Source organism: Dama dama, chromosome 20, assembly GCF_033118175.1.
Source record: "Dama dama isolate Ldn47 chromosome 20, ASM3311817v1, whole genome shotgun sequence".
Lineage (NCBI taxonomy): Eukaryota > Metazoa > Chordata > Mammalia > Artiodactyla > Cervidae > Dama > Dama dama.
The window spans coordinates 94728896-94748851 of record NC_083700.1 but is presented as its reverse complement, the minus strand read 5'-3'; the positions used below and the strand labels follow the sequence as shown (position 1 = coordinate 94748851).

The 19956-nt window shown below is 37.1% G+C and overlaps 1 protein-coding gene across 10 annotated transcripts in view; it reads right to left on the bottom strand.

The window, feature by feature from the left end:
- Nucleotides 1-19956, bottom strand: part of SPATA6 (spermatogenesis associated 6) — a 169811-nt gene that overhangs the window by 88533 nt on the left and 61322 nt on the right. For 9 of the 10 annotated variants that reach the window (XM_061121954.1, XM_061121957.1, XM_061121958.1 and 6 more), the window contains exon 6: nt 4605-4685. The exons of the other annotated variant lie outside the window; for it this stretch is intronic. In XM_061121954.1, coding sequence (XP_060977937.1) covers nt 4605-4685 — 81 coding nt within the window. The remainder of the gene's footprint in view (nt 1-4604; nt 4686-19956) is intronic. 10 annotated transcript variants of the gene reach the window in all.

Genomic DNA, 19956 nt, shown 5'->3' with positions numbered 1-19956 from the left:
ACTAACTCATACTTTCTTCATTACACTTTTTGAATGCTGAATATCATACAGTATATCTGTGCTCTATCTACCACAGATTCATGCTTTCTAACCTAATCAATCCTTAATGTATCCTATTAATGTCCAACAAAACTTAAAATAGTGGCTGTTTTATACAAAATGGCTCTATCAGCCACCAAACAGCAATTGTAACAAAAGGAGAGACTTGAAAAGTGCTTGTCTTCTTTTACTCCAGAAAAACTTTCCTGCCACATGTGAAGGAGCTGAAATTTGCCTGCTACATGAGGACAGTCTATGGCCATCACCCCAGTTGACATCAAGCCAAATACCAGGGATGTAAAATCCCTCTCAGTCCAAGAAGTCATCCAGCTGCCAAACATATAGGTGAAGCCATCCTAGACCACTCAGCCCTAGCCTAGCCAGCCCAAACCAAAAGAATTACACAGCCAAGCCACACAACAGTGAGAAATAACTTACTTTAAGTTACTAACTTAGTTACGCAGAAGACCTGATATAGATAACCAGACAAACTAATAAAGTTACTTTATTAATATGTAATATTTAACTACTTACTACTAATAATAAATTCTAATCTGTGGTAGGTAAAAGAGAGTAGAAAATGATTTATTCCAGAAAATCCCAATAATATACCTTATTATTATCAGTCCATTCAATTGGTGACATCAATTGTGATTTAAAAAACTTGAAAAAAAATGTTCCCAAAGGAATAAAGATCATTATAAATATTTATAAACCTAAATTATCATATGAAGTTTATTTTACTCACTCTTAAAAATTAAAATGGTTTGTCTTATTTTAAACTGTATTTAAAGCTGAAAATGCTGTTTTAGAGCCATTAAAAATTTAGTTGTTAACTAATACTTACTTGGGAAAAAAGTGGATTTAGCATGTTCTCAAACACTATCACATAAAATTAAAATTCTGCCTGTTACCATCCACAATTTTAATGTAAAAATGTATACTCTGTTGCACCCATCAGGCAATATATTCTAACATCTCATCTATGTCTTCTACATCTCAGTTGTCTTAATTAAAACCATAACCTCAGTAACAGTCACAAAATTTATTAATTATATGTTACATGCCAGGCACATATATTCTCTAATCTTTAAATCAGTCTTATGAGGAACTTGAAACCAAATCTGTCTGATTCTCAAGAATATTTTCTTAAACACTAACACCAACAACTAGTTTCTCACATTTCTGTTCAACAAAGAACAAATGACAAACACTGAGAGCAAGTCAGCCAAAAGCTTATAGAGGAAAATGCTAGTCCAATGAAACTACTAGTGGGATGACAGTTCTACATTTAGTAAGGCATCTTCCACCAAGCGGTACACTTAGAATGTATGCACTCCTCTGTGTGTATGCTACACTCCTGACCAAAAAAGAGAACTTTCTACCCATCCAGCAGAAGGGAATACCCCAGCGTGGAAAGGAAACTTGTTATGACTAGGAAAAGAATTTATGACAATTTATAAATGTGCACAGAGCATATCTCCAAACAAGTCAGTAAGCCAGCCCTACATTTGGCAAGCAAGTCATCAGACCTCTAACAGCAATATTTCATCTTGCATTTAAAAGACAAATAATTAGGCTAAACTCTGATATAGCAAATGTCCTGATAAACAAAGTAAGAAAGATCCCCGTGATAATCTTATAACTATATTTTACCTTTCTTAGCTTGTTATCACCCTGAGAGAATTTACTCTTAAACTGTTAATGTAGGAGATTAACATTCTACTTTTCCCACCATAGGTCCAGTCCTGCCCTGTTTGGGCCCACTAGGCTTTATATAGTCCTAGCTCATCGTCACAGGCTGCCCATTGTCACCTGGTCATAATGCAGCCACACATGTATGAGTGATGCCTGGACACTGTTAGATCATCTGTGGACAGGGCAGCAAGATGAGCCTGGTGACTCAGTAGAAAGTTGGACCAAAATGGAGTATTAGATCCAGATATCTGAGTTTGCTAAAGACAGATTTTACAAACATAGAAGGTACTTAAACTGAAGTAGCCAAGCTTCTCTTGATCTGATAGCATAGAACAGCCACCAAACTAGACCAACAGTCCCTTAAGGAATCAGAAACACCTAAGAAGCTATACCTACTAAATACCTATAACCCAGTCTGAGTACCTGTGGCCCCATTTGCTAAAAAGGGAACTTTTTAGCAAATCCTTTGAACTTAAAGTTCCTTAAGATCTATAGAAGCCTCCAATCTGGTTCTCTGTGGAACTTCTTGATCCCAACATCTTTCTGGCAGTTTAATTTCTTTCCATTAAAATAAAAAAAAAATGAAGTAAGTAAGCAAAAGTACCATCTACAACTGTAACAAGCTTTTCACATTCACACTTATTAACATGTAAACAAAATGCTAAATATCCATGATAATTGTTTTACTTTAAAGATCCAAATATAATCCCTTACATTTATACAGCAGAGGCGAGAAACAGATTTAAGGAACTAGATCTGTTAGAGTGCCTGATGAACTATGGATGCAGGTTCATGACATTGTACAGGAGACAGGGAGCAAGATGATTCCTAAGAAAAAGAAATGCAAAAAAGCAAAAGCAAAATGGTTCCCTGAGGAGGCCTTACAAATAACTGAAAAGAAGAGCAGTGAAAAGCAATAGGGAAAAAGAAAGATATACCCATTTAAATGCAGAGTTCCAAAGAGTAGCAAGGAGAGATAAGAAAGCCTTCCTCAGTGATCAATGCAAAGAAATAGAGGAAAATAACAGAAAGACTAGAGATCTCTTCAAGAAAATTAGAGATACCAAGGGAACATTTCATGCAAAGATGGGCTCAATAAAGGACAGAAATGGTATGGACCTAACAGAAGCAGAAGATATTAAGAAGAGGTGGCAAGAATACACAGAAGAACTGTACAAAAAAGATCTTCATGACACAGATAACCACAATGGTGTGATCACTCACCTACAGCCAGACATCCTGGAATGTGAAGTCAAGTGGGCCTTAGGAAGCATCTCTATGAACAAAGCTAGTGGACGTGATGGAATTCCAGTTGAGCTATTTCAAATCCTAAAAGATGATGCTGTGAAAGTGCTGCACTCAATATGCCAGCAAATTTGGAAAACTCAGCAGTGGCCACGGGACTGGAAAAGGTCAGTTTTCATTCCAATCCCAAAGAAAGAGAATGCTCAAACTACCACACAATTGCACTCATCTCACACTCTAACAAAGTAATGCTCAAAATTCTCCAAGCCAGGCATGAGCAATATGTGAACTGTGAAATTCCAGATGTTCAAGCTGGTTTTACAAAAGGCAGAGGAACCAGAGATCAAATTGCCAACATCCACTGGATCATTGAAAAAGTAAAAGAGTTCCAGAAAAACATCTATTTCTGCTTTATTGACTATGCCAAAGCCTTTGACTATGTGGATCACAATAAACTGTGGAAAATTCTGAAAGATACAGGAATACCAGCCCACCTGACCTGCCTCTTAAGAAATCTGTATGCAGATCAGGAAGCAACAGTTAGAACTGGACATGGAACAACATACTGGTTCCAAATAGGAAAAGGAGTATGTAAAGGCTATATATTGTCACCCTGCTTATTTAACTTATATGTAGAGTACATCATGAGAAATGCTGGGATGGATGAAGCACAAGCTGGAATCAAGATTGCTGGGAGAAATATCAATAACCTCAGATATGCAGATAACACCATCCTTATGGCAGAAAGCAAAGAACTAAAGAGCCTCTTGATGAAAGTGAAAGAGGAGGGTGAAAAAGCTGGCTTAAAGCTCAACATTCAGAAAACTAAGAACATGGCATCTGGTCCCATCACTTCATAGCAAATAGATGAGAAAACAATGGAAACAGTGACAGATTTTATTTTTTGGGCTCCAAAATCACTGCAGATGGTGACTGCAGCCATGAAATTTAAAGACACTTACTCCTTGGAAAGAAAGTTATGACCAACCTAGACAGCATATTAAAAAGCAGAGACATTACTTTGCCAACAAAGGTCTGTTTCGTCAAGGCTATGGTTTTTTCAGTAGTCATGTATGGATGTGAGAGTTGGACTATAAAGAAAGCTGAGCGCTGAAGAACTGATGCTTTTGAACTGTGGCATTGGAAAAGACTCTTGAGAGCCCCTTCAACTGCAAGGAGATCCAACCAGTCCATCCTAAAGGAAATCAGTCCTGAGTTTTCACTGGAAGGACTGATGTTGAAGCTGAAACTCCAATACTTTGGCCACCTGAGATGAAAAGCTGACTCATTGGAAAAGACCCTGATGCTGGGGATGATTGAAGGCAGAAGGAGAAGGGGCCAACAAAGGATGAGATGGTTGGATGGCCTCACTGACTCAATGGAGATGAGTTTGAGTAGACTCTGGGAGTTGGTGATGGACAGCAAAGCCTGGCATGCTGTGGTCTATGGGGTCGCAAAGAGTTGGATACGATTGAGTAACTGAACTAAACTAACTGAACTGAAAGATCCAAAGAAAGTTAAAGGAACTTCAGCTGAAATAAAAAAAATAGCACTTGCCAAATGCCCAATAAATATGAACTAATACATTAAATCATTAAATACTTTAAATAAATTATTTTAACCTGAGTGCGGCACTTCCTTGAACTTATCAGACATTCAGTAATCACTGAGGTTGTAGAAAATTCCAGCTTTGGAGCAATTCCCTGAAGAGGAAAGACAGGGTATTATTAGACATTTTAACTTTTAAAGAGATAATTATTACTGATGAAAATACAACCTACAGTAACAAACATTTATCAAGGTTCAACTGCTTTTTGTTAGTTTGAACTTCTTCTTAAGGATAAAGACAACAAACTAATGTTAAATGCTATCAAGAAACAGTTTCACTGCTGATGATTCACTTACAAGTGATTATATTGCTTTTATGGAGAAATTAAGAAATTTTTCATTTTCAAGTATTTCCCTATAAAAATTTTTAAAGATTGTTAATAATAATATTAAAGTTCTAAATATGTGAAAATACTCAATAGATTCTAACTCTTTTTACTCTTACAAATTGAGACATACATAACTATGCAATCAAGAAATACTTTCATAGTCTCTAGATGCTAAAAAATATTCACAGCTCCTGGGTATACAGTTCTTGAATGTAGAAGATAGATAAGTCTCTACCAATTCTTCCAACAGTTTTTCCCATAATGAAGCTTAAATCCAGATCTATGAATGAATGAATGTGGTTTCTATCTCTTGCAACATTTCAATCATCAGTTTAAACACTGTTTTGAGATAAGTAGAGAAAAATGGTAAAATTCAAAGGAACAGTCACAAAGTACCTGGGAAAATATCTGGAAGCACACAAATGACAGTCACACAAATTACAGTTCACCAAAACATCAAAGACACACTGCTGTCTGTGCCCAGGGCTGCTTCATTCTAATATAATGGAAGTCAAACACTTTACCCTGTCTTTGACTAACTTTAAAGTTTCAAACATTATACACTACAAAAAAGTTAAATATGAGCTACCTATGAATTAAGTGGATGACTTTTTCAACAAACATACTTTTACTGATGATATCCACTATGTTTATTTATTAGTTATCTATTGTTGCAAAGCATGTTACGTAGCAGTTTAAAACATCATTACACGTTTACTGTCTCACATAGTTTCTAAGGGTCAGGAATCTGGAAGAGGCTGAACTAGGTGGCTCTGGCTTGAAATCTCTCCTGAGATTTCAGTCAAGATGTTGTTTGGGCTGTAGTTATCTGAAGGCTTGTCTGAGGCAAGAGGATTTGCTTCCTAAGATTCACACAGCTGCTGACTGGAGGACTCACTTCTTTTCCATCTTTTAAAAAAGAGGACGTGGCTCCTTATCATAAAAACCTCTCCACAGGACTTCTTGAATGTCCTCATGATATGGTAACTAATTCTTCCAAAGAAAAGCAAGAAAGAAGACACAATTCTTTTTATGATTTAGTCTTAGAAGTCTAACACTGTCACTTCTGTCACTTTCTATTCATTAGAGCTCCTAAGTACAATCCGCATTCTAGAACAAAAGAAACAGACTACATTTTTAGCAGAAGGGCATCAAAAATTGGGGGGGGGGGCATGTTTTTAAACAATCACAATTCACTCTTTGATCATAAATTACTTAGATTTCTCTCATGTGAAAAATAAATGCATGCCCTACTGAAGGAAACAGAAAGGAAAGTAAAGGAAAAAGTTTCACCCCTTTAAAACACCAGCTTGAAATCCAGGATGTTTACACCTAAATCAAACCATTATTTAGCTGTCTCAGGTATGGTTCTTTAAGTACAGTTCTAAGAATATAGTTCCTCACAATTAGAATATGTATGAACTAATAAAGAAACAAGTTATGTGCTCCACATATAATCAAGGTACGTACGTAGCAGACAGAGGACAATCACTATAGGATACAAGAGGCAAACAGGAATCACTGTTATTTTTTTTGTTCAGTGGCTAAGACATGTCTGACTCCTTACGACCCCATGGACTGCAGCATGTCAGGCTTCCCTGTCCTTTACTATCTCCTGGAGTTTGCTCAAACTCATGTCATTGAGTGAGTGACGCCATCCAACTATCTCATCCTCTGTCACCCCCTTCTCCTACTTCCTTCAACTTTTTCCAGGATCAGGGTCTTTTCCAATGAGTAGGCTCTTTGCATTAGGTGGCCAAATGATTGGAGCTTCAGCTTCAGCATCAGTCCTTCCAAAGAATATTCAGGGTTGATTTCCTTTAGGATTGACTGGTTTGATCTCCTTGCAGTCCAAGGGACTCTCAAGAGTCTTCTTCAGCACCACTGTTCAAAAGCATTAATTCTTTGACACAGTCTTCTTTATGGTCCAACTCTCACATCCATACATGACTACTGGAAAAATCATACCTTTGATTATATAGACCTATAGGCAAAGTAATATCTCTGCTTTTTAATATGCTGTCTAGGTTTGTCATAGCTTTCTTTCCAGGGAGCAAGTGTTTTATAATTTCATGGATACAGTTACCAACCCAGTGATTTTGGAGCCCAAGAAAAGAAAATCTGTTACTGTTTCCACTTTCTCCCCTTCAATTTGCCATGAAGTGACTGGTCCAGATGCCATGATCTTTGCTTTTTGAATGTTGAATTTCAAGGCAGCTTTTTCACTCTCTTCTTTCACCCTCATCAAGTGGTTCTTTAGTTCCTCCTCATTTTCTGCCATTTGAGTGGTATTATCTGCATATTTGAAACTGCTGATATTTCTCCTGACAATCTTGATTCCAGTTTGTGATTCATCCAGACTGGCATTTCACATGATGTACTCTGTATATAAGTTAAATAAGGAGGGTGAAAATATACTGCCTTATCATACTCCTTCCCCAATTTTGAACCAGTCCGTTGTTCCATGTCTGATTCCAACTGTTGCTTATTGATTCACATACAGGTTTCTCAGGAGATAGGTAAGGTAGTCTGGTACTCACATCTCTTGAAGAATTTTCCAGTTTGTTGTGATCCACACAGGCAAAGGCTTTAGTGTAGTCAAGGAAACAGAAGCAGTTGTTTTTATGGAACTCCCTTGCTTTCTCCATGATCCAACAAATGTTGTCAATTTGAACTCTGGTTCCTCTGCCTCTTCCAGACCCAACTTGTACATCTGGAAGTTCTCAGTTAATGTACTGCTGAAGCCTGGCTTGAAGGATTTTGAGTATAAACTTGTTAGCAAATGAAGTAAGCCCAACTGTATAGTAGTTTGAACATTCTTTGGCATTTCCCTTCTTTGGGATTAAAATGAAAACTGACCTTTTCTAGTCCTGTGGCCACTGCTGAGTTTTCTAAATTTGCTGACATATTGAGTGGAGCACTTTAACAGCATCACATTATCTTTTAGGATTTGAGATAGCTCAGTTGGAATTCCATCACATCCACTAGCTTTGTTTATAATAATTCTTCCTAAGGCCCACTTGACCTCACACTCCATGATGTCTGGCTCTAGGTGAGTGACCACAACATTATGGTTTTCTCGGTCATTAAGATTTTTTTGTGTAGTTCTTCTATGTATTCTTGCCACTTCTTTTAACCTCTTCTGCTTCTATTAGATTGTTACCGTTTCTGTGCTTTATCATGCCCATCCTTGCATGGAATTTTCCCTTGGTATCTCTAGTTTTCTTGAAAAGATCTTTAGTCTTTCCCATGCTTTGTTCATTTAAGAAGGTCTTCTTATCTCTTCCTGCTAGTCTCTGGGACTCTGCATTCAGATGATAATACCTTTCCCTTTGTTCCTGGCCTTTTGCTTCTCTTCTTTCCTCAGTTATTTATAAAGCCTCTTCAGACAACCACTTTGCCTTCTTGTGTTCCTTTTTCTTTGGGATGGTTTTGGTCACTGCCTCCTGTACAATGTTACAAACCACCACCCATAGTTCTTCAGACATTGTCTATCACATCTAGTCCCTTGAATCTATTCATCACCTTTGCTGTGTAGTCATAAGCAATTTGATTTAGGTCATACCTTAATGGCCTAGTGGTTTTCCCTACTTTCTTCAAGTTACCAGTAGGGAGAAGGAAGGGGGAATATAGAGACAGGAGACAGAGAAGTACAAACTACTAGGTGTAAGACAGTTTCAAGTGTGTATTGTACAACACAGGGAAAATACCCAATATTTTATAATAACTGTAAGTGGAAAGTAACCTTTAAAAATGTGATAAAATTCAACATCCTTTTATAATAGATACACTCTAGAAGGTGGGTGCAGAGGAAACATACTTTAACATAATAAAGGTCATATACGAGAAAGCCACAGTTAACACCATTTTCAATGGTGAAAAGCTGAAAGGCAACAAGGACACCCACTCTCACCACTTTTCTTCAATGTATTTTTGGAAGTCCTAGCCACAGCAATCAGAGAAGAAAAACAAATAAAATGAATCCACGTTGGAAGGAAGAAGTAAAACTAACTATTTGCATATAACACGATACTATACATAGAAAATCCTAAAGACACCACCAGAAAACTACTAGTGCTCATCAATAAATTCACTAAAGTTGCAAGATACTAAATTAACATATAAAAATCAGTTGCATTTCTATACACTAACAATGAACTATTAGAAAGAGAAATTAAGGGACAATCTCATTTATCATGACATCAAAAGGAATAAAACACTTAGGAATAAAACCTACCTAAGTTGGCAAAAGATCTGTACTCCAAAAATTATAAGACACAAATTGGAGACAACACAAACAAATGGAAATGCATGCCATGTTCTTGGATTGGAAGAATCAATATTGTTAAAATGACCATACTACCAAGGCAATCTACAGATTCAATGCAATCCCTATCAAATCACCAATAGCATTTTTCACAGAACTAGAACAAATTATTTTAAAATTTGTACTGAAATACAAAAGACCCCGAATAGTAAAAACAATATTGATAAAGAAGAATGAAGTTGGAGGAATCATGCTCTCTAACTTCAGACTATACTACAAAGCTACAATCTTCAATATAGTAGGAAACTGGCATAAAAACAGACATTCCAGATCAATGGAATAGGTTGGAAAGCCCAGAAATAAACCCAGACACTCAAGGTCAATTAATCTACAACAAAGGAGGCAAGAATATATAGTGGGGAAAAGACAGTCTCTTTAATAAGTGGTGCTGGGAAAACTGGATTGGCTACATGTAAAGGAATGTAATAATTAGAACACTCTAACACCATATACAAAAATAAACTCAAAATGTATTAAAAACCTAAATGTAAGACCAGATATCATAAAACTCCTAGAAGAAAACATAGGCAGAACACTCTGACATAAATTGCAGCAATACTTTCTTTTGAATCAGTCTTCTCTAATAATGGAAATAAAGGCAAAAATAAACAAATGAGACCCAATTAAACTCAAAAGCTTTTGCACAGCAACAAAAATCATAAACAAAATGAAAAGACAATGTACAGAATGGGAGAAAGTATTTGCAGTGGGTTCACCAAGGGCTCATACAGTTCAATACAAAAATTAAAAAAAAATAGCAGAAGACCTAAAAAGACCTTACTGGCCTTCTGTATGTTCATTTTTAGATTTATTTACAACAAGCACATGAAAAGACGCTCAATGTCACTAATTATTAGAGAAACACAAATCAAAACTACAGTGAGGCAATACTTCACATCAGTCAGAATGGCCATTATCAAAAATTCTACAAATAATAAATGCTGGAGAGGGTGTGGAGAAAAAATAATCCTCCCACACTGTTGGTGGCAATATAAATTGCAACCACTCTGGAGAATAGTATGCTGTTGCTGCTGCTGCTGCTGCTAAGTCGCTTCAGTTGTGTCTGACTCTGTGTGACCCCATAGATGGCAGCCCACCAGGCTCCCCCATCCCTGGGATTCTCCAGGCAAGAACACTGGAGTGGGTTGCCATTGCCTTCTCCAATGCATGAAAGTGAAAAGTGAAAGTGAAGTCGCTCAGCTGTGTCTGACTCTTAGCGACCCCATGGACTGCAGCCTACCAGGCTCCTCCATAGTGTAGAAGTTCCTTAAAAACCAAAATTGGTTTATATTGAATTTTTACTCTTCCATTTGCATTTTAACATTAGTTTATCAATTGCTATGGGGAGCTGTATTGTGATTTCATTAGGAAAATATATTTATAAATTAATTTAGGTGTCATCATCTCCTTTGCAAAAGTGAGTTTTTATGCATTGACACAGTATAGCTATCTCTGTATTTAGAATTCTTTTTTATGCCCTTAAATAAAGTTTTATAATTTTCTTCATAAATGTCTTGCTTTTCTGCCTTTCCTTTGCTACACTTATTCTTAGATATACCTTTTGTAGGTCTTAAGAATGATATTTTAAATTTTATTATAATTTCTACTTTTATAGACATGATGTTAATTTTAATATACTACTCTGGCAATGATGATAAATATTTTTAATAGTTGTAATGCTTTTTTTTTCTATATTGCCTTATATAATCAATGTTGTCTATTTGATTAGCAGGAAAGTTTATTTCTTTCTAATCCTTAAATGTTTTCTTGCTTTTCCTTGCATGCCTGCATTGATTAGGATGTAATGCTGTGTGGGTGCAATGATAATAGCATTCCTTTTCCTCTGTCCTAACTTTAAAGAGAAGGCTGCTGAACTCACACCATTCCATACGATATGTGATGGGCCTTTTAGTGCAAGATGTTGCATATGCTGTACCGAGAAGCTATCCTTCTCTTCCCTCATCCTTACTTTGCTAGGACCATTTTTTTTTTTTTTTTTTTTTAATCGAGAAAGGCTATTAAATTTTATCCAATGCTTTTTGGGGACTCTTTTGAGATGCTTGTATGATTTACTTCTTTAACATGCTAATGAGGTGAATTTCATTAATGGATATTTCTAGCATTTAATTATGCTGGAATTCCTGGCATAACTCCAACTTTATACACACACATACATACACACACTTCTGTACCTGTTATATACTGTTGCATTCAGTCTGCCAATGTTTTAAGAAGCTACTGTATATATAATCCACTATCTATATTTTTAATACTAGAAGTTATATTCCAGAAAGGGGCCAAGGGGTCTATTTCAAATGTGCTTCATCTTTTTTGCATCCTCATCTTTTCTTTCATCACCATTTTCTTTAATCATCTGTAATATATTTAATTTACTCATCGGTTTCATAAAGCTAGCTGGTACTTCCTATTTCTTTTGTTTCTTTGATCTGAGGAGTCACCACCATTGTGGTCCCAGTTCTTCATTTGGCTTGTGATTTTTGATTTCTAGCTCATCTTTAGCAATGGTTGAGATTCTTCTGTCAGAATCCATCATGTCTTTGCTGTAGAAGTTTCCTTGCTGAATCTACACAGTGATGCCCAAGTTTCAGAGTTTGAACAGCTTTTTGAGAATCTTGACCTTATATGCATAGCTAATTCTACTCCTTGCTTTGTCTTCAGTTGTGTATTCCCATCCTCCTGTGAACAGTGAAACTCCTGGGCACTTGAAGCCTGTTTCCTAAACCTGAGAATACCTTCTGGACCATTGATTGCCACATCAGCTCATAGACTTCCCTCCCTTAGCTTGAAACCAGAGTGTTTCTTTTCTTTTCTTCAAGGATTTCTATGTATTAAAAAGATCTTGCAGTTTATCCAGGATTTCTATCCATTCATGGCAGGAAGAAATAGCTTTTCATCATTCTTAGTCTGTCATATTCTCAGAAGTTAAAAATCTTTTCATTTTATTTCAGATTTTAAAATCATGCTGTTTATCTCTGCAGTTTTTCCTGATCTCATATCATCTTTGTGTCTGATTGCAATAGTTTCATAAATTCAATGCCCTTTTGATTTTTCTTATGAACAAAAATAATACTCTTTTTGCCTTGTTTATAGTGATTTGAAGAAAAACAGTTGGGTGATTTGCTGTGTAGTTTATTTATCTAAACTATTATGAAGCTACAGGAACAAAAAGAGTGTGGCATTGCTACAGGTAAAGATAAATTGACCTGGCAGAACTGAGGAAAATGCTCAAGAAAAATTTACCAATATATGGTGGCATTATAAATTTAGAGAAGAGAAGATTTCTTTAATTATATTGCAGCAACTGGCCACCATCCAAATGGGGGGGGGGGGAGGGGAGAATAAGTAGACTCTGTACCTCACACCATATGTAAGCATAAGCTCTTTATGGATTAAAAACACTTAGTTGTGAGAAGCAAGTTTTAAACCTTCAAAAGAAAGCTATAGGAAAATGCCTTTATAATCAGTAAGAAAGATTTTCTTAAACAAACAATAAAAAAAGCACAAAACATGGAAGATTTGTGAATTTACTAAAGTAAAATTAATAGTTTTTGTATGAAAAAAAAGAATATAAGCAAAAAGAGAAGGTGCAGACACACAGAAGTTATTTCTAATCCATTTAATAGGAAATCAAATCCAGAAGAAATAATGAATGCCTTTAAATCAATTTTTTTTACAAAGACAAACCAGTAAGAAAAGGGCAAAGACTATAATCAGAAAGCCATGAAAGAGAAAGTGAGAATAGCCAAAAAGCATCTGCTGCTGCTGCTGCTGCTAAGTCGCTTCAGTCGTGTCTGATTCTGTGTGACCCCATGAACTGCAGCCTACCAGGCTACCCCGGCCCTGGGATTCTCCAGGCAAGAACACTGGAATGAGTTGCCATTTCCTTCTCCAACGCATGGAAGTGAAAAATGAAAGTGAAGTCGCTCAGTCATGTCTGACTCTTAGCTACCTCATGGACTGCAGCCTACCAGGCTCCTCCGTCCATGGGAATTTCCAGGCGAGAGTACTGGAGTGGGGTGCCACTGCCTTCTCTGAAAAAGCATCTGAGTGATGACCAATTTCTCAGCAGTTAGAGACATGTGAAATAAACTACAGTGAGATACTGTTTTACAACCATCAGATTTACACAAATTTTAAAAATCTGATGATACCATGTGTTAGAGAAGATATAGTACTTAAAATCAAACAACCAAAAAAAGCTTTCTCTTCCAGGACAACTTTTCCTAGAACATTTACAAAAATATGATTACATAATTAGGCCTTGATGAAAACCTCAAAACGTTCCAAAGAGGAAAAGTCTCTTACAGTCTATTCTCCAACCATAGCAGAGGAAAACCAGAGATTCATTTCTAGAATGTGAATTCAAAAAACAGTCACTTGGAAATGTGACCTAAAGGCAAAATGCAAAAAACTTTCAGAAGAATATAAAACTTTCCAAAGTAATGATCAGTTTGTATAAGAAATCAAACCTGCAAAGTCAGAGTATTTTGGAAATTATTGTAATAAAAGAAACAATAAAGATGAAAATATAACTAAAAAAAAAAAAAAGAAACAAAAAACCAAAATTGGAGTTACCATATGATCCAGCATTCCTACTCCTGGGCATGTATCTGGAACAGATGAAAATTCTAATTCAAAAAGATACATGTACACCAATGTTCACGGCAGCAGTATTTACAACAGAAAAAACATGGAAGCAACTTAAATGTCCATCGAGAGATTAATGGATAAAGAAGATGTGGCATATATTCAATGGAACACTACTCAGCCACTAAAAAGAATGAAATAATAGCATTTGCAGCAAAATAGATGGACCTAGAGATTTTTATCACTTCATGGGAAATAGATGGGGAGACAGTGGAAGCAGTGTCAGACTTTGTTTTTTTGGGGGCTCCAAAATCACTGCAGATGGTGATTGCAGCCATAAAAGATGCTTACTCCTTGGAAGGAAAGTTATGACCAACCTAGACAGTATAATAAAAAGCAGAGACATTACTTTGCCAACAAAGGTCCATCTGGTCAAGACTATGGTTTTTCCAGTGGTCATGTATGGATGTGAGAGTTGGACTGTGAAGAAAGCTGAGCACCAAAGAATTGATGCTTTTGAACTGTGGTGTTGGAGAAGACTCTTGAGAGTCCCTTGGACTGCAAGGAGGTCCAACCAGTCCATCCTAAAGGAGATCAGTCCTGTTTGTTCATTGGAAGGACTGATGCTGAAGCTGAAACTCCAATACTTTGGCCACCTGATGCGAAGAGTTGACTCATTGGAAAAGACCCTGATGCTGGGAGGGACTAGGGGCAGGAGGAGAATGGGGATGACAAATGATGAGATGGCTGGATGGCCTCACCGACTCAAAGGGCATGAGTTTGAGAAAACTCCAGGAGTTGGTGATGGACAGGGGGGCCTGGTGTGCTGCGATTCATGGGGTCGCAAAGAGCTAGACATGACTGAGCGACTGAACTGACTGACTGACAGAGATTTTCATACTAAGTGACATAAGTCAGAGAAAGACAAGCGTTATAGATTACTTATACATAGAATCTAATAAATGATGCAAGTGAACTTGTTTAAAAAACAGAAATAGACTCAGAGATACAAACTTGGTCACCAAAGTGGAAGTGGGGAGACTAAAAAATTAGGAGTATGGGATTAATTAGATACATATTACTATGTACATAATTAACAACAAGGGAACTATATTCAATATCTAGTAATAACCTATAATGGCAAAGAATTTGAGACAGATGTGTGTACACACACACACACACGCACACATACATGTACATGGCCTCTCCAGGTGGTTCAGTGGTACAGAATCTGCCTGTAATTCCTGCCTGAGTTCCATCCCAAGGTTGGGAAGATCCCCTGGAGGAGGGCATAGTAACTCACTCCAGTATTTTTGGCTGGAAAATCCCATGGATGGAGGAGCCTGGCAGGTTCATAGGTTTGCAAAGAGTCAGACACTACTGAAGCAACTTAGCACGCATGCATGCACATAGACACATATATACATATACAGAGAAACAGATAGATAACTAAATCACTTTGCTGTATATCTGAAACTAATAGAACATTACAAATCATCTATACTTCAATTTTTTAATTATATAAAAAGTTCAATTAAAAATTAAAAAATAAAATATAAAAAATAAAGCAGAATAAAACCTGCTTCATTAAATTATTTTCTGATGCAACAGCTTGGATATTTGGAGATTTTAATAAAGGATTTTATAATTATAACCTTGGTTTCACCATCAGACCATAATTTCTTGAAAGTACCCTAGAATGATTTTTGCTCATAAGTCATTTCTTAATTTCAGCATTACTTGCCATGGGGGAAGGCTGAGAATCCTTAAAAACAGTAAGTTCTACCTCCTTTTTGTATTATTAACAGCATTTCCTTTTGCTTCTCTCTCTCCTCTCACATTTTTCTATAAGCAGTAAGAAACCAGACAGCCGCTCTAACACTCTGTCAGAAAATCTCCTTAAAAAGACCACCCATTTCATCAGTTATTTTTTATATCCTACATGGCTGCTAAACTTTATATCGTTACAAAAAAGGGTTCCTTCTTCCACTAATTTCCAATAACATTTACCTCATTTTCCTGCAAACATTCATTTGATAGTTTCTTCAAGGCTCTTCAAGCTCTCATCTACACTCCAAGAAAGCTGTTCCAGCTTCTGCCCTCTTCAGAGAGGTGCCTGAATGTCCTCAAACATGGCAATTGGCTTCCCCAGGAGTGAGTGATATAAGAGTGAGAGCAAAGAGGAAGCCACAGTGCATTTAACGACCTCCTCTCAAAAGTCTAACACTGTCACTTCACCACATTGTATCTGTTAGAATCACTAAGTAGAGTCCATACTTAAGAGCAGCAGTTGGCTCTGCATTTGGAAGACAGGAGTGTCAAATAGTTTGAGCACATATTTTATAACTATCACAGCCTGGACTGCAACTTATCACTTTACCCCTCCTCATATATCGCTGGTCATACAGTAAATACTCGGTGTTTTAGCCATTAATTAGATCTTTCAAGACCCATATGTATCAGTTGAGATTTCAGGGAAACAAAATTACTAGGATATACACAGAGATGGATATTTGTTTTAAGGAACTGGTACATGCAATTGTGAGGATGACAAGTCCAAAATCCATAGGGAAAGCTAGCAGACTGGAAACTCAGACAAAGTTGATACTGCAGTCTTGAGTGTGAAGTCTCTAAGCAAACCAGAAGGCTGGAAACTCAGGATTTCTATACTACAGTCTTGAGGCAGAATTTCTTACTCTTTGGGAAACTTCAGTCTTTGCTCTTCAGGTCTTCAGTTAATTGGATGAGGTCTACCTACATTATCAAGGGTAATCTATACTTAAAAGTCAAGTGACTATAAATATTAGTCACATCTACAAAATACCTTTACAGTAACATCGAGACTAGTGTTTGACTAAACAATTGGGCACTACAACCTAACCAAAATAAATATAATCATCACACATCTGAAATGTCAGTTTCCTCTATGAAGTCTACAGTAAGATGTAATTCATTTATTCAATTCAATTAAGAGGCATATAAGTACTTTATGCAAAGAACAGGGCTAAGAGTTAAGATCAAAGACAAAGTCACAGATTCTGTTTTTATGGGGTTCACAGTGTAGAGACGATATTAACATCACCACCACCATCCGTAACAAACAGCACCGTGCTATGATCTCCCCGGCCATCACCATACCACTAATATTTGATCATTCTCTATGTGCCACGTTATTATAGTAACCATTTACAAGCTTTCATTAATCCACCAAAAAACATGCTATCTCCAAGGTATAGTAGTCTCAAGTTTACTCAGGTAGTCTGTGATAGTGCCAAGATTTAAACCCAAATGTGACTTGAATTCTTACCATAGTGATGGGTTCAGAAAGATGCCCTAAAACCCAGATAGATGTCTATGCTAAGAATTCTGAGGAGGAGTGCATTGTATACTGCCAGGACAATAAACTACTGATTGCAGTGTGTTGTTCACTCACATTTAAATACAATAACTGATGTGATTGAATTTACATCTGCTATTCTGCTGTTCAATTTATATATGTGCCATATCTTTTTATTCTATTCTTTCTAGTGGTCTCATCAGAGTATGCATAACTTAGTGGTCATCCAACAAACCTGTAAGGGTTCTACTCTACTGATTATCTGTGTGTGGGCTGGGGAAAGGCACTCAAAGATACAGCAGACGTCTAGTTCCCTCAGCCTTCCCTGTTTGTTGGACTCCCACTGGTCTCCCCCGAGCATGCATAGTTTCAGCCAGCAAGGAATGGGTGGAAAGTTCGCCTCTGCCTTTTGACTGCACCCTCATTTCCAGGGCATCCCAGTCAATCTTCTGGCAGGCATGTGGCTCTCTAATTGGAACTGCAATCAGCCTAGCAAAGCTGTAGGTTTCCTCACGTGCTTCCAACTGCATAGTCCACATTAAGCTGGGAAAGCCACGATATGTGCCCCTATGATTGTGATACCAATTCTAATGTGTGGGTTTTCTAACACCATCAAGATGTCACCATCACAAGTCTCTGTGACACCATCTGGGTGTCCTGCAATTTAACCCAGTTCTGACTACCTGGAGATGGCATCAGATCCCATAGGTTAAGGGCTCAGTCCCACAAGACTGCTCCCATCTGACTTCGGTTGCTAATCACAAGTATTAGGTTGTCACCCATAGGCTACAAGTAAGAGGCTTCCACAAACCCCTCCACGGGGTCCATCGATTTGCTACAGCAGCTCATAGAACTCAAGAAATATTTTACTTCCTGTTTCTCAGTTTATATAAAAGGATATAATGACATGCAGATAGAAGAGATGTATAGAGCAAAATACACAGAAAAGTCTCTGTGCCCTCACCCTCTGTGCCACTTTCCCAGTACCTCCAAGTGTTCACAATGTGGAAGCTCTCCAAACCCCATCATTTTGGGTATTATAATCACTTCATTACACAGGCATGGTTGATAAAATCACTGGCCATTGGTGACTGAACTCCATCTCTAGCCCCTCTCTTCTTCAGGGATGTGGCTGAAAGTTCCAATGTGGTTGGTTTCCCTGGCATCTAGTTCCCATCCTTAGGTTCCCAAGGAGCTCTGCAAAAGTCTCCTCATCAACCTAACTCTTAAACACAGGAAATTCCAAGGGTTTTATGAGCTCTGTGCTAGGAATGAGCTAAGAAGACCAAATACATGTTTCTTACAAATTACAATATCACCGCCCCAAAGTCATTCTGACCTCTTTGCTTGCAAAGCTGCTGACTTTTGCACCCTGCCACATGCTTGGTGAAGCTACAATTCTCACTGGCCATGCAGGGTATCAGAGCAGCCTATGCAAGATGACCACATACTTCTGCCATTTTTACCAAAAGTCTTAGTAGTTATTCAAGCAAAGATACTTCTTAATTTGTCTTAATTGCTGGTCACTTTCCAGTGCCCTGAAACTGTTGTTTGTGACAATTTTGTCCAGTTTTATACTTGTGCAGTGAGAGTAACTGACAAACTCTTTGCACCACCATCACCAGAAGTCTCAGTTTTTATATTGTTAAAAACAAGAGAAGAGGCCCAAAATGGAGTTGGTTACACTAAGCCCCATGTCATCAAACAGATTAAAATTAATTACAGTTTCTGTTCTTCCAGAAATAGATTTTTAAAGCAATTCATCCAGAATAGCCTGATTAGCTAAAGGAAGCAAATCTTATAACAACCAACATACTTTTTAGCCTAGTATGATTTCCTTGTTCCTATACCCTTCTGAATATAAAAGTATTTCATTTTGTGCAGCTCCTGGAGCTTCTATCTGCTAGATTAAATGCTGCTTAAATCAAATCAATTTTTGCTCAAATAAACTAAAAAATTTTAATATGTCCCAATTTATCTTTTAATAATATATATAGATTTTTTTGCCTTAGTAATCCAACATTTTCTGATATATGGAAAGGTAACTCAAATTCAATAAAGTAAATACCTGTTAATGGTCCATATTGTGTTTATATTGTCAAATTTAGTATAAACAGCATTTTAAATTACTTTTAAAAAAGCTGATTTTAAAATTGGATTTTTTTTTCCTTGCAAGTTTCTAGAAAGGTCCTGTAATATTCTTTGAAGCCTTTTTTGGCTAAAGGACATGGAAAATATCTCAAAGGAGGTGTATTTTAATAAATTTGCTAGTGAACTGTTAAAATTTCAAGAAGCTGAAATTTGCTATTTCCTAGGATAGAATCTCTCTTGAGAAACCTGTATGCGGGTCAGGAAGCAACAGTTAGAACTGGACATGGAACAACAGACTGATTCCAAATAAGAAAAGGAGTACGTCAAAGTTGTATATTGTCACCCTGCTTATTTAACTTATATGCAGAGTACATCATGAGAAACACTGGGCTGGAAGAAGCACAAGCTGGAATCAAGATTGCTGGGAGAAACATCAATAACCTCAGACATGCAGATGACACCACCCTTATAGCAGAAAGTGAAGAGGAACTAAAAAGCCTCTTGATGAAAGTGAAAGAGGAGAGTGAAAAAGTTGGCTTAAAGCTTAACATTCAGAAAACTAAGATCATGGCATCTGGTCCCATCACCTCATGGGAAATAGATGGGGAGACAGTGGAAACAGTGTCAGACTTTGTATTTTTGGGCTCCAAGGTCACTGCAGATGGTGACGGCAG